The sequence below is a fragment of the Strix aluco genome, chromosome 27 (assembly GCF_031877795.1).
Source record: "Strix aluco isolate bStrAlu1 chromosome 27, bStrAlu1.hap1, whole genome shotgun sequence".
In the NCBI taxonomy this organism is placed as follows: Eukaryota; Metazoa; Chordata; class Aves; order Strigiformes; family Strigidae; genus Strix; species Strix aluco.
Genome location: NC_133957.1, coordinates 4666203 through 4680894, shown reverse-complemented (window position 1 = coordinate 4680894; position 14692 = coordinate 4666203). Strand labels below are relative to the sequence as shown.

The 14692-nt window shown below is 52.1% G+C and overlaps 2 protein-coding genes across 2 annotated transcripts in view; both read left to right on the top strand.

Annotated features, from left to right (window-relative positions):
- Positions 1-10737, top strand: part of LOC141915834 (ras-GEF domain-containing family member 1B-like) — a 72479-nt gene extending 61742 nt beyond the window's left edge. Inside the window, 5 exon segments of the mRNA XM_074807706.1 lie at positions 1254-1376; positions 2339-2476; positions 6728-6940; positions 7039-7113; positions 9118-10737. Of these exon segments, the coding sequence (XP_074663807.1) occupies positions 1254-1376; positions 2339-2476; positions 6728-6940; positions 7039-7113; positions 9118-9156 (588 nt within the window). The 3' untranslated portion in view covers positions 9157-10737.
- Positions 10738-10801: 64 nt separating this feature from the next.
- LOC141915691 (uncharacterized) lies at positions 10802-14483 on the top strand. Its single transcript, XM_074807475.1, has 4 exons — positions 10802-10850; positions 11096-11172; positions 11421-11510; positions 12801-14483. Exons 1-4 carry the CDS (start codon positions 10802-10804, stop codon positions 13683-13685), a joined length of 1101 nt encoding a protein of 366 aa, XP_074663576.1. The 3' UTR covers positions 13686-14483.
- Positions 14484-14692: the final 209 nt, after the last annotated feature.

Here is a 14692-nt window from a genome sequence, read left to right as displayed (position 1 = left end):
GTCTAGATGCATCTGTGCATTGAGACATTTTATATAATTCTTAGAGAAGAAGAATGATATCAAAAGGGGGGGGGGGGCAGTTGGGGATGACTGAGGGATGATGAAACTGCATCTGTGCTTGTTGAAAGGCTCTTGCTGAAAACATAACTCTGCTTATACTCAGTTTCTGTTGTTGTCGTAGATCTATTCATGTTTCCAAGACAGGATCTTTTTTAACTTGGGTCGGAGTTAGTAGCAGCACAGGACTGTGCTTAAGCTAGTGCTTATCCACTAATGCTTAAAATTCAAACATGTAGCAATTTAGACACCAGTTGGTCAAACATGATGTTTATTCCAAGTTCCTAGGACTGGAACATTGTAGAATCTTTCTTGTGGGTGCCACAGATACTTAACTACTGGCAGTGTGGAGAGTGGAGTGGCTATTTTGTATATCCATCTCACAGTGAGTTCAAATCATGATATATGGAAAATTAAAGCAAAATAAGGAGCCTCTTCTTGTAACCTCAGAATGAGTTACTAATTTTTGTTCTGTAAAATTAAGCTATGCAGTTCCCTCTGCTTTCACCCAGGAGACAAGCAATACTGTGGGAAATGAACAGTATTTGGAGATTCTTAAAGGAAGTACAAGGTCATAGTGTGCGGTTCACTGAGGTCAGACAGGCAAGCACAGCATGGTAAAGGTGGTGTACGTGGCAAAATTGAGTCAGCTCAGCGATCTGGTCAACTGGCATCTCTTTTTATTCTTTTTCTGAAGACTGTTTACTTTCACTATCAGTGTGGAAGCAGACAGGATTTCTCTGTTGGTATTCTAAGTATCTTGGACTTGCAGCATGAATTTTATTCCATTGTCAGCCTACAAAGAGTTATGTAACATGGTAATGGCTCTCACAAAGATTTACTGTAGAGCAAGAGAAGATGAGTTGAAATTTTATTCTGAGTAATTTTAGGTACTGAGCTTGCAATGAGGCTGTGTGCAATAGGAGAGCTATACCAGCCCTACTCTACCTTGTTCTGGTTAAATCTTGCATAGCTTGGCTCAAGCACGAATTTATAACACTGATTCTGGAGCAATGACAAGTGTTAAATTAAATGCTTATTGCTGTAGTAATAGCTCTTGTCACAGTCACATGCAGAGTTTTCTTCTGCAGATAGTAAAGTTTTAGGAATGGATTTGCCAGGAACACAGTTGGAGAAAATATAAAGCTGGTGGTAATTTATCCTCATCCCTTTCTCTGTCTTCCTCTTGTTTGCAGAGGACGTACATCTTCACCTTCCTTCTCAGTTCACACCTGTTCATGCACCCGCGTGAGCTCATGGCCAGAGTCTGCTATCTGTGCCCTGAGCAGCAGAGACTGAGTGAGCCTGGCCTGGACAAGGTGAGGTCCCTCGTTCTCAGGGACTCCTGTTACTTCCACTCAAATGTCTCCTCCCTGCCCGCGGAAAAATGTTCCTGCTCAAGAGAGTCCTCAGTAGGATTAAACAGATTGAAAACCTGATACGAGCACCTAGAATGTGACCCTTTCTTTGCTGACATTCATGTGGAATTTCCACACTGCTCAGCCTGTCTCTGTGAAGACTGTTGCTGCTGCTGCACTGTTTTACCAACATACGGCCCAGAAATGAAAGTGCTGCTGTTAATGACATATCCCGCACTGGCCCTGCAGTGGTTGCTTTTGTTTCAGGGCTCCGAATGTCTTGACATGTAATGCCAAAATGTTGGAAAGATGTAATGATGAATTGAGCATGTCAGTGGGGATTACACTGACCTGTCTCACATGTTTAAGCTGCGCTCTTGCTACAGTCTTTGCAGAGTGGCTTAGATCGCTGGCCCCTTTGCCTGTCATGGCTGGAGCTGAAAGGGGACGGGATGTGGATGTTTGGAGAGAACCTCCACGCCAGTAGAAAATGACACAAATTAAATTCAGATACTTGAATAATTCCATTGCTTTCTCCCTATAAGGTATAGTGTGTGTGTAAGTCCTGGCAGAACTGGACTTACCACTTTCATTGTTGACAGTTAGCCATAAGTTACAGAAACACTAATAAATGTCTTGCGCTGAGACACTCCTGATAATGGGGAAAATCATTCTAAGATTTCCACCTACCTGGGGCCTAATTCCCACATCAGATAAGCCAATGAGAATCTCTTCATTGGCTTCATTGGGTATTGGCTCTGGCCTTTATTCCAATGCTGAATTAAGTTAAGCTTAAAAATTTAAGTGACCTTCATACCCTTATGCTCCACAGTATCCTATAGAAGGGAATTCTGTTTCCTTTGGGTTAGATATGTGCTGTACTGCTGTTACTTGTAACATTCCTCCTTGCCATTTTCCAATAGAATCAGATACGAAAAATTGCACCCAAAATCCTACAGTTGTTGACTGAATGGACAGAGACGTTTCCTTATGATTTCCGAGATGAAAGAATGATGAGGAACTTAAAAGAGTTGGCACAAAGAATAGCCAGTGGTGATGAGGTGAGTTGTCTGTGTACAAAGTTAATTGATAAAAAGGCATTCCTTTAACGCTCTGATATTGTAGGTTTGTTGTTGGTACGGCTCTGGGTGGCTAAGCTAGCTTAGTATGAAGGTGCTGGTAGGCAAGAAGTTCTGCCTGCTACCTAGGCCTAGGAGGAAACCACGCAGCACAAGCAGAGCCTTTTCAAAGCACAGGTAAGGTTCACTCCATCCCTAAACCCGTAATATAATCGCATCTTGTGCAGATAGACACAGCTTGCTGGCTGGTGGTATTTTTCATTTTAGTGATTCTGCTTGGAAGCCTTGCATATCTGAGAAATCCCTACTGATGTTGATAATTTCTTCGATTTGTGTGAGTACAGTGTGCTGGCACTGGGCCTGGGTTTTCCAGCTACAGAAGCAGGTCAGTGGAAGAGTTATAGCAGGTTTGAAAAAAAGTTTCTAAAAAAAAACTGGACCAGGAAGAATTGTCTTGAACTTAAAGCATCAGATATGGGCTGAGAGGGAGTCTGTCGTATTCATTCCTCTGGGTGGAGCACACAAGGAAATCACCTGACCTTTTTCTAAGTCCCATTCTCAGGTGGAAGTAAAGTTTCACAGAGGTATTATGAAATATTTTGATGCTTAACTGATGGTTGTCTTGTAAGTACTGAAATAAACTCAGCCAAAAGCCAAAAGTTAATATTCACTTAGTGGCAAGGCAATTACCAAGGTTTCAATGAGCAGATCATGCGTAGCTGCCATAATACTCACATTACAAAAGGCACTGGAGTGGCGTTTGGAAGAACTATAAACACAAAGAGCAGCTGCTAAATGGCATCGTGTTTGTAGCATTCCTCAGGGGCTGCTATTCCTTAGTACCTTATGCCAAGGGCATGTTAACAAGCATTTAGGTGAGCTTTACTGGGAGGGGTTGCAAGTGCTACCAAAGGCCTGGAAAGGTCTTGAGAGACTGTAAACAAGGCTGGAAAAGAACAAACCTAAACCGAGTTTGGAAGCTAAAATACATTGTGGTGTTGTGGAAATGGGGAGGGACAAAAGAAGATGGGACAAGAGAGTGAGGTGCAGTATGGAATAGAAATGAAAATGATACCGGATTTGATGAGCAAGCTTAGAACTGCTGCGAGATAGCTACGGGGGCTCTGGGCTGTGGAGCTTTGCCTTCACTGTGGGGTGCCAGGAGGAACTTTTCCCTGTACAGCGCTCCTGCACTGTTGCTTTGTGTCTGGGTACTCTTCATAGGAAGACAGGGAACTGAAGTTCGGTTCAAGGAAAAGGAATAAGATTGAGGACTCACACCTGTTTGAAAAATACCCACTGGCACAAAAAGAGAGAGCGAGCTGTTCAGCCTGGGCCAGTTGGGCTGGTGGATACGAGAGTGAACTGGCAACAGGGAAGGGTTGTCTACAGTGAAGTTTCTGGCACTGCAGACAGTTTAAACAGTGAAGTCATCTATTGAGGAGAAAGGCAAACGTACAAATTGCTAGAAAATGAGCGCTAGGGAGCAGTCTTACTCTGGCAGCCAGCTGTAGATCTTTTCTAGCTCTAGCTTTGAGCTTTTTTGGACTTTGAGGTTTCCTTTAGAAAGACAAAGGGAAAGCAAGCACTGCAGTGAATTGACTTGTGTTACTGTGAACTGCTTGGAACAGTAAGTGGCAACTTCCTTGACCTTGCTTTTCTACAGATTGCTTGGATTTGTGTGAGTCACCACCTTGAAGGACACAGAAGAGGCAGTGTTTGCTATTGCTGTCCACTACAGCTCTTCTACTTGTAGCTTCTTAATCCACTTCCCAAATTATCGTGCTCCACTGCTATTAAGAGCTGTCAGTAGGAGTACAACTAAAACCCTTCACCATGCTAACATCAGAAAATCGTCTTGGGAAAAACCTTGGTGGGGTTATTTTTGTCCCTCTTCTCCCTCAATTTAATTCCATTCCTTCCACTTTTTCCCTCTGTGTCCTGAGAGGTCATCATGCTCATGAGATATTTCTAGATTGTTCTGGTCCCTTTTACCACTTAACTGACCTTTGTTTCAAGGTATATCTGAAACCTTTCCCATCAGCCATTGCCCCCCATTTCCTGATTAGTTCCATATAAACGTTTAGCAGAGGCTTTTTCTGTGAAACACTTGATGGCTGTGTGCAGTCAGACCAAAGCCACATCCCGTAGCCTGATCTCTTTTTCATGTGCAGCCCAACATCATTGCACTGACCTCTCTTTTTGTTTTCCCCACCATGATATCACATAGTGAGATTGACTGTGGAAACTCATTTAACGTGTGGTATTCCAGATCTAGCAGGTAGTAATGGTACTTCCAATCACTATCCATGTGGGATGGACACAAAGGAGTGACCTTGAGGTGAAGTGTCCCATCACTTTCTCCCATGCTGTCCAATCCTCAGAGATTTTTAAATATAAATAAATATCAGCATTGTCAGTGTGAAAATAGAATAAAAAATAAGACAAATAAGTGGAAAGGGTCAACCTAATTTAGATGAAGACTGTATGTTTAGGCTGACTGGGAGCCATACTACAGTCAAATTAGTATCTAAGAGACATATTCAGTGAGTTCATTGGTGTGTTGTTAAATATATATATATCTCTATATATATGGAATTAAAGCAATGCCTGAGATGAAGTAATGGCCCAGCAGCAAATCCCTGTTATGTGTGCAAAGTGCAGTGCGTACTTATCCTCACACACAGTGCTTCGAGGTCACTGCCCCTTCGCTCAAGAGGAGGCTGAAGCTCAAAAGAGCAGAGGGGTGTTGGCTTTGTGGGCTCAGCTACACCTATGAGGTGTGAGAGGAAACTGGCATTTCCTTCTGCCTTTGTGCCAAGAGGGTTTTGCCTCATCACTGGGCAGAGGGATGTTTGTTATGCTGAACTGCTGTTAGACCAGATGTGGGTAACTACCCTGATTTCTTGTTCTGGTTTGGAGGGTATCTGCCAGTTTGCCTTTTCTCCCTGATTTTGTCAGTTCTGACATGAACCACAAATTAAGGCAAGGTTTGGGGTTTTTTTGCTTTGAAGCTAAACCCACTGGTATTACGTGATTTCCATCAGTAGCCAGAACTCATCCTGAGTATTTTAGATTTTTTTTTTCATTCTCAGGTGAGTACCAACTGGGCAAGAAAACGCTTCATAAAGTTCTCTTACATGAAATTTCAAAGAATTTGGGAGGGAATGGGTCAGTGAAGCAGGTCTGTGTGTGTGTCACCTAACACCTGGTGATGGAAGCGCAGCACTTGAAGTAATACTTCTGTGTCTTCCTGAGGAAAATGTAGATCCCCTTGTGCTCTTCCCACCCACCCTGGTGAAAAATTACGCCGTGTGTATTTGTCTAGAAAATCAAAATACATCTAAGCAGAAAGCAATTATTTACCAAGTAACAAGACAAATCCAGCCTTGGTTGAACATAACTGACTTCAAGAATGAATCTGACCCAAGATAGTGCTGTTGTATTTGAGTAAATTTGGAAATCCATGTAAATGGCAGCTTTGGAGGGAATGAGAATTTCATTAGAATATGGGAAACATTCCTGCCTTGGACCGATCACCCTGTGCTGTGCTGCCAGTAGGTTTTGGACACTCCTTTTTTCATCCACTTAGGTTTTGCTTTAACGGCTTTAGGATGGTATCTGGAATTTGGAATGGTAACCACCTTGGGGTCAGTTACACAGATCTATCTACTTAAGAGTCAAGTCCTGCTCCTACCTAAATTTGTCCCTCCTGTTAACTTAAACCGCCACATGGAAAGGCCTGCAAGGTGAAAGAGAGATGTTTGTATTATCTTCTCCTTTTTCTCATATTTACTGCAAGTTTTAATTCTGACTTCAATGAAATTGGTCTTGATTTACTCCAGAGAGAAGCAGGCCCTTTTTTCATCATTGAATGATCATATATTGTTTTTCCTGTGGTCTTAAGCAGGAGAAGATGGGAGTATTTTCATTTCTTGTGTTTTGTCTGGTGATTGTTGGTACTTTTCTTGCAGTAGGTTGTGCATGTCTTTTCTGCTTTTCCTTGAGCTAACCAGGTCACTGTTGAATCTGTGAGACAATCAGTGTTTAAATTCTTGGCTGGATTCCTTTTGGTCTGATGAAATGCTAATATTAGAAACCCACATAGTGGAACACATCTTCAGTTGGCAACAAGTACAGGTATCAGCATCAGTCTGTTTTGGTGTTATGCAGACTTTAATACTATCTTTGCACATTTCGAAAACGTCTCCGGATCGTTTCTTGTCGTGACAGATGTATCGGAAGAACGTACAGCAGCTCCTCCAGAACCTGATTCGGAAGCTCACCACTGTTAGCCAGTATGAGGAAGTACTTGCAAAAATTAATGCCACGTCCACAGATCGCCTCACAGTTCTAAAGACCAAGCCCCAGTCCATGCAGAGGGACATAATCACAGTCTGCAATGACCCCTACGTGTTAGCTCAGCAGCTGACACACACAGAGCTTGTGAGTTGTCATACTTCAACTACGATTGCATCCTTCCCCTCTTTCTGAAATGCAGGTTAACATAGCGTAGGACTTGGCTGCTTGTGTGCTTTGTTTAGGAGAGACTCAATTATATTGGACCAGAAGAATTTGTCCAGGCATTTGTGCAAAAGGATCCTTTGGATAATGACAAGGTAATTGGAGCAGATCTGGAGCAGCTCTGAAATGTGGTATTTAACATCCTGGAGCTCAGGTGCCCCATGACCTGGAAGCGAGGTCTGGCAGTAAATGAGAACCAGCAGGAATGAGCTTTATAGTGAAAGTGCTTTAGTATTCCTCTTAAAAATTTGGTTGATGCTTTTTGTTCCTGGAGGACAACTCCTGGTGCTCTAGAACTCAGCCAACAAGTTGACTTGAATTAACACATTTGCTTTTTTTCTGATTTAAGCTAAGTGAGAACTTAATCCTGTGAATGGTTTCTGCAGGCCACCTATGTGGTCGACAGCTGGAAAAAGCTGAGTTTAACTTTGGCTTTTGCATTACTCGTTCTCAACATCTGTTCTTCCTTTTAGTAAACTGCACTCTTGCAGCAAACTGGCAAGTGGGTCAATTTGCAGGTGAGCACACATCACAAGAAGGGGGGCTGTGAGCTCCAGATCTATGTGAGATGAAGGGCAAGGACGCAGGGTTTTTAGCTAACCGTGCTAGAGCTGTCATCTCCTTGAGTGCAGCTTTCAAGATGATTTATGCTCTGTAAATAAACTGTGCCAAAGCCAGGCAGTTAAAACTTGAATTACTGTCCTCCCTAAAACTGACAAACGTAATAGAATGACTCAAGTTTACAATTTGATATTCAGTCAGACAGTCTCTGAAGATGGTTTTGTATGTCGAGATCACTAAAACCGCAGTCTACCCCTTTTTAGGCAATCCTGAGATGTGGTGTGGGAATCGTTCCAAGACACTACAGAACAAATAACACTGGTTAGGAAAGGGAGAATCTGAACATAATGTGCCAGTGGAGTGGGCTGGCCTCTGTTTTCCTTCTGCACTTGCAGAGAGCATAATGTTGTCTCCACCGTGTTAATGGGACAGGAGTGAGGACAGACACAGTGCTCATAGTCAAGGAAGCTTTAGCAGATACTTAGCTTGGATTGTTTGCATAAGTCTATCATAAATCCTGGTAGGATTCACAGCAGGCGATGGATTCTGCACACCTGCTGGAGTGCTTTACTGTGCCAACGGCTCAGGAAGGAGTTACACGTGCTCGAATACTGTCAATCCCACCCTTTTTCAGGCTTTTGTCGACTTACGAAATACTGTTAATCATCGCACGCATCGGGTTTTATCATGCATATAAAGAGCCATACGAGGCTCCCTGGAGGTCTTGTAGAAGGCAACACTCGAGCTGATCAGTTGGTTGCCGCTTTAGCAGACACGCATAACATTGTTCCAGAAGCCTATAAATCTCATGCCTTTTTTCACCAGTCTGCAACTGCATTACGTAAGCAATTTAACATCCCTAAGACCCAAGCACGGGCGATAGTGGCTGCTTGTCCAGACTGTGCCACTCTCACACCGCTACAGGACGGTGGTGCGAATCCTCGTGGCTTACAGCCACGGGAAGTTTGGCAAACTGATATCACTGTATTTCTGCCTTTTGGGCATCTTCGCTACTTACATGTGTCAGTGGATACCTGTTCCTCATTTATATGGGCCTCTGCTCGTGCTTCTGCCTCGGCAGCAGCAGCTTGTCAACATTGGACGCAAGCAATTGCGGTTATGGGGTGTCCAAAGAAAATTAAACCTGATAATGGTCCTGCATATCGGGCAGCCTCCACCACTGCCTTTTTACAACATTGGGGAATTCAGCTTCTCCACGGAGTACCACACAACTCTACTGGGCAAGCAATCGTTGAGCACGCCCATCGTATATTGAAACATCACCTTGTTATTTTGAAAAAACGGGGAGACAGGGGGTTCCCCTCATGAGATATTGGCAAAAACATTATTTGTTTTAAATTGGCTTAGTATACGTGGAGGGCAAGATGAACCGCCTGCGCGAATACATATGCAAACAAACAAGCATGATTATTCTTTTCAAAAAATTCCAGTGCAATTGTATTCCCCTCAATCTGGGCAATGGGAGGGATCTATGCAGTTGCTAACTTGGGGAAGAGGTTATGCTTGTGTTTCCACAGGTAGTGATCCACCCAAATGGGTCCCCGCAAAGTGGGTGAAACCATGGATCGCAAAGGATGACAACACCAACCCTGCATCCCGAGGCACTCCAGAGACACCAACATCGATTGAACTTGGTCCTGACGCCGTTGTTAACGGCACTACATCCAGCGAACAGTGAAGTTCTGTGTCTTTTACCGAATCTGTAGTCATTTTACATGGCTATTCGAACACAGCCGCTCACCATAAAACAGCTTGAAGAACATGACACAGCTAGTACGGAACATGGTCTAAACTGTCGACCTTGGGTTTTTATACATTGTGCATGGTGTGACAGGGGAACTTGGAGAGTCACGCGTGCGCATGATCGGGAAAGTGTGTATAAATGTCACTTGTGTGCTGACCGGATTATCTTTTACCGAAGCAGATTGGCTGTCTGATTTTATAGGTAGGTCAGTGTATCAGCCATTAGCTGTTAGTACAGAAGGACAGATTAGAGTTTTAGAGAACAACAGCAGTTTTCTAGGGCTTTAAGCCTAATTGAAGATCTTGGGCAAAGAGTTTTAGCAGAAATTAGTTTTGAGTTTTGTAAACGCTTAGCTTTGCAACGTATTAGGCAAAATAATAAGGTAGTGGATAGGAGCTGTGGTGTTGGAATAAACGTTCCTCGAAGTTGGCAGGTGCACAAGGATAAGATCACGCGGATCTGTTCGAACCTTTGACGACACCTGCAACGACAACGTGCGGCTACCTTCATTAGCCACTGTTATAGCTACTTCTTTCTTCTTTCCGCAAGGAATGGCTGCCATAAATGCAAAAATATATACGTAGATTAGCATGTTGGAGTGAAAAGCAATTTAATCTACCTTCGCAAACGCTGAGTGCGCTGCTTACTGATGTTGATAGTGTTAGGCATGCTACTTTGCAAAATCATGCTGCTGTAGATTTTTATTATTGGCACATGGGCATAGATGTGAAGATTTTGAAGGAATGTGTTGCTTTAATTTGTCTGACCATTCACAGAGCATACACCAACGATTAGCGAAAATGCAACATAACATGAAACATATTACAGAGGGACATGGCCCCTTTTCAGATTGGCTCATTGGTCTCGGACTGAGAGGTTGGTTACAAACATTGGTCAAAGGAGCATTGATGGTATTGATGGTATTGCTGCTTTTGCTGTTGATTCTTCCTTGCTTGTTCCAATGTTTGCAGAGGATGCTGCAAAGTTTGGTTGAGCAAATAAAATAAAAAAAAAGGGGGGGAGATGTAGGAGTCTGGGCCGCGCTGGGAGAAAGTGCAGACAGAAGAATGCAAGGACGAAGACAAGGCCAGCAAAATAAGGCTGGCAAAAACACACAAGACAGCAGATAAGTGAGAAACACCTGTGGTCAGCAAAAGCACACAAGTCTGAGCAAAACAGGGTATGAGATAAGGGACTTTTGGCAAGTTTTGGGCTTTACGTGCTAATTGCAATTAACCAATGCAAGTGCTTGTAGAGGCGCGTGAACAGCGCGTGTAGATGACCTGTAGCCTATTAGAAGATAGATGAGTGCGTGTACGGAACTTAGTAGAGTATAAATGTAACCAGAAAAGGAATAGAATATGTAATAAAAAAGATGGACGACCTGATCATCACATTGGTGTTGCGTCGTTTCTGTTCCCGCAGAAATAAGGACCCCGGCTAATGGTGACCCCAATATGCGGCACGGGTGTCCGGTCTCGGGGTGGGCAACGCCGTCGGGGTCCGGTGCCGGGGCAGGCAGGGAGGCACCGGGAGAGGTTCCTGGGCGGGCTGGGAGGCACTGGGGTCTGGTCCCGGGGCGGGCAGCGCGGCACCGGGGGCCGGTCCCTGGGCGGGCAGCGAAGGTACCGGCAGCCGGTCCCGGGGCGGGCTGGGAGGCACTGGGGTCTGGTCCCGGGGCGGGCAGCGAGGCACCGGGGGGGGTCCCCGGGTGGGCAGTGCGGCACCGGGGGCGGTCCCGGGGTGGGCAGCGCCTTACCGGGGGCGGTCCCGAGACGGGCAGCGCGGCACCGGGGGTCGTTTCCGGGGCGGGGAGCGAGGCACCGAGGTCCAGAACCGGGGCGGGCAGCGAGGCACCGGGGGCCGGTGCCGGGACGGGCAGCGTCGTCGGGTTCCGATCCCGGGGTCGGCAGCGCCGTCGGTGTTCGGTCCCGGGGCGGGCAGCGCGGCACCGGCGGCCGGTCCCGGGGCGCGCAGAGAGGCACCGGCGGCCGGTCCCGGGGCGGGCTGGGAGGCACCGGTGTCCGGTCCCGGGGCGTGATGGGAGGCACCGGGGTTCGGTCCCGGGGCGCTCAGCGCCTTACCGGGGGCGGTCCCGAGACGGGCAGCGCGGTACCGGGGGTCGTTTCCGGGGCGGGGAGCGCGGCACCGGGGTCCAGAACCGAGGTGGGCAGCGAGGCACAGGGGGCCGGTGCCGGGACGGGCAGCGCGGCACCGGGACCGGTGCCGGGACAGGCCGCGCCACCGGTGTCCGGTCTCGGGGCGGGCAGCGCCGTCGGGGTCCGGTGCCGGGGCAGGCAGGGAGGCACCGGGAGAGGTTCCTGGGCGGGCTGGGAGGCACTGGGGTCTGGTCCCGGGGCGGGCAACAAGGCACCGGGGGCCGGTCCCGGGGCGGGCAGCGAGGTACCGGCGGCCGGTCCCGGGGCGCGCAGAGAGGCAGCGGGGGCCGGTCCCGGGGCGGGCCGGGAGGCATCCTGGGTGGTCCCGGGGCGGGTAACAAGGCAGCGGGGGCCGGTCGCGGGGCGGGCTGGGTGGCACTGGAGGCCGCTGCCGGGACGGGCAGCGAGGCACCGGGGGCGGTCCCGGGCGGGCAACAAGGCAGCAGGGGTCGGTCACAGGGCGGGCTGGGAGGCACCGGGTGCCGGTTCCGGGGCGGGGAGCGCGGCACCGGGGTCCAGAACTGGGGCGGGCAGCGAGGCACCGGGGGCCGGTCCCGGGGCGGGCTGGGAGGCACTGGGGTCTGGTCCCGGGGCGGGCAGCGCGGCACCGGGGGCGGTCCCGGAGCGGGCTGGGAGGCAGCGGGGTTCGGTCCCGAGGCGGGCAACAAGGCACCGGGGGCCTGTCCCGGGGTGGGCAGCGTCGTCGGAGTCCGGTCCCGGGGCAGGCAGGGCCGTCGAGGTCCGGTCCCGGGGCGGGCAGCGCGGCACCGGTGTCCGGTCCCGGGGCGGGCAGGGAAGCATCCGGGGCGGTCCCGGAGCGGGCACCAAGGCAGCGGGTGCCGGTCACGGGACGGGCAGCTAGATACCGGCGGCCGGTCCCAGGGCGGGCAGCGAGGTACCGGGGGCCGGTCCCGGGGTGGCTTGGGAGGCACCGGGGACCGGTCCCGGGGCGGGTAGCGCGGCACCGGGGTCCAGAACCGGAGCGGGCAGAGAGGCACCGGGGGCGGTCCCGGGGCGGGCAGCGCGGTACCGGTGTCCAGTCCCGGGGCGTGATGGGAGTCACCGGGGTTCGGTCCCGGCGCGCTCAGAGCCTTACCGGGGGTGGTCCCGAGACGGGCAGCGCGGCACCGGAGGCCGGACCCGGGGCGGGCAGCGCGGCACCGGGGTCCTGTCCAGGGACAGGCAGCGCGGCACCGGGGTTAGATACCGGGGCGGGTAGCGCGGCACCGGGGGCCCGGCGTCCCCCCCGCCCCGCTCCCCCCTTCAGCAGGTCCTTGCCCACCATCTCGGGCCGCAGCTGCTGCAGACGCACTGGCCGGGGCCGCAGCCGGAGACCGAGGGCACGGACCGCGGCGAGCAGGAGGGCGACCGGGCGGCGGAGGAAGAGCAGGAGTCCTCGTCGGGGCGGGCTGCGGGAGGAGCGCGGGGAGAGCGCGGTCAGCGCCCGGCCCCCGCCGGCCTCGCCCGGGGACTCCGCGCCAGCCCGGGCTGCCGGCACCCGGGGGGCTCCCGCCGCGGCTCCTCCGCGGGGCCGCCGGGCGCGGGCAGGTCGTTGTCCTCCAGCCGCAGAGCAGCCGCGGGTCGCGCTGCCACCCCACGGCCCGGCCCTACCGCATCCCCCGGGCGGCCCCGGGACCCCGCGCCGGGTCTCTGCTCCCAGCGCCGGCAGCGAAAGTTTCTGTTTCCCAGCGGGTGGCCCGGCGGCGCGGGGACCTGCCTCGGCGGCCTCACTCCCCGCGCAAAACCCGCCTGCGCGCCGCGGGAGCGTTATCGCCGGGGAGGGAGGAGGGGGGAAACACAGACGACAACAACAACAGCAGCGACAAAAAAAACGGGAAACCCCCCCCCCCGCCGTTCTCCTTCCCCTCTTGCCACAGCCTCCCCCCCCCCGCCCCCGCCTAAACAAAGACCCAACCTACACCGCGGCCTGAGCAAACCCGGCGGAGGCGGCGGAGCGCGGGGCCCGCGGGAGCGGTTTGTCCGTCCTGCTGCCGCCCAGAGCCCGAGCGCGCCCCCCCGGAACCGCCACCCCCCGCCCTACAGCGGCCTCGCCGCTCCCCCCCCTGCGCCCCCGCGGTCCCGCCAGAAAACCTTCCTCATTCAGCTGAAAAAGGAGCATCGGAGCCGCCCGGGGCCCTTCTCCGGGGCCGAAATGGAGCCCGACACCCCCGGGCGGGGCTAATGAACCCCCGCGCCTCGGCCGCGCCGCGGGCAGAGGGTGCTCGGCGCCGGCTGCCCTCAGCTCCCCGCAGAGCCGGGACCATCCCCAGCCGGGGGGGCCGCAGGCTGCTGGCGCCTTCCCCCGCCAGCCCAGCCCTCCCCGCAGAGTTCCCGCACCCCAAACGCTGCTGCTGCCGCTCCCGGCACATCGCGGGGGAATAAAGCAACAGCGGGTCCGGCGCAGGGGCCGTAAATACCCGCGGTGGGGCTGCTTCTCGGCGCCTATTTAACTCGCCAGGTGTCTTTAGTTAGACTCGCCGTTGTGTTTCCATCTCCCCCCGCCCCCCCTTGTTTCAGCTCCGCCTGACGAGAGATGCGAGACGCGCCGCGGAGCCCCAGGAAAGCAAACGGAGACTGGTCCGTCCGTCCCTAAATACGGTCCGTTTGGGAAAAGGGAATTCTGCTCTCGAGCAGCTGCAGGAAAGGAGAAGCCCCGTGTTCTTCTCTCCCTAAAAGCCATGACCCTTGTTTCAAACCCTCGGAGCCGATTCTGCAGGACCGTCACTGAGCGAGGGGCGGGGCCGAGCCCCGGGAAACCCGTTTGTCCCGCGCTGAACCCGACCTAAGCCCGGACGGCACCTCGCTGGAGTTTAGTCCTGACGGCCCCACAGCCGCTGCCGCGGCGAGGCAAGCGGGGCTTGGGGGGGTTTTCTGGACGCGACCAGGCACGGCGCGACCGCCAGCCCAGCCGCGGCACGGCCCGGCCCGGCGGGCAGAGCGGGGGGGCCGGGGACACCGCCGGACCGTCCGTGACCGGCGGAGCTGCGGCGCCGGAGCGGTCGTCGGTCCCCGGCGGCAGCGCGGAAGACGAGCCCCGGGGGGTGCGGAGGGAAGCGCGGCGGGGGGCGGGGGCCAGACCTCGGTAGGTGGCGGAGGCCGCGCTGCGACGGGCGGCAGCTGCGCGGGGTTTCTGGCTCCTCGGCCCTTTTTCCGCGCTGTCAACGAGTCCGTGCGGGGCGTTCGTGCGCG

What these genes read in the sequence shown, in the direction of transcription:
- LOC141915691 (XM_074807475.1), top strand. Translation starts at nt 10,802, where the DNA reads ATGCGGCACGGGTGTCCGGTCTCGGGGTGGGCAACGCCGTCGGGGTCC. An exon ending in GGCAACGCCGTCGGGGTCCG is followed by an intron (nt 10,851 to 11,095) that starts GTGCCGGGGCAG and finishes CGGGGTGGGCAG; the next exon opens with CGCCTTACCGGGGGCGGTCC. An exon ending in GCGGGGAGCGAGGCACCGAG is followed by an intron (nt 11,173 to 11,420) that starts GTCCAGAACCGG and finishes CGGGGCGCTCAG; the next exon opens with CGCCTTACCGGGGGCGGTCC.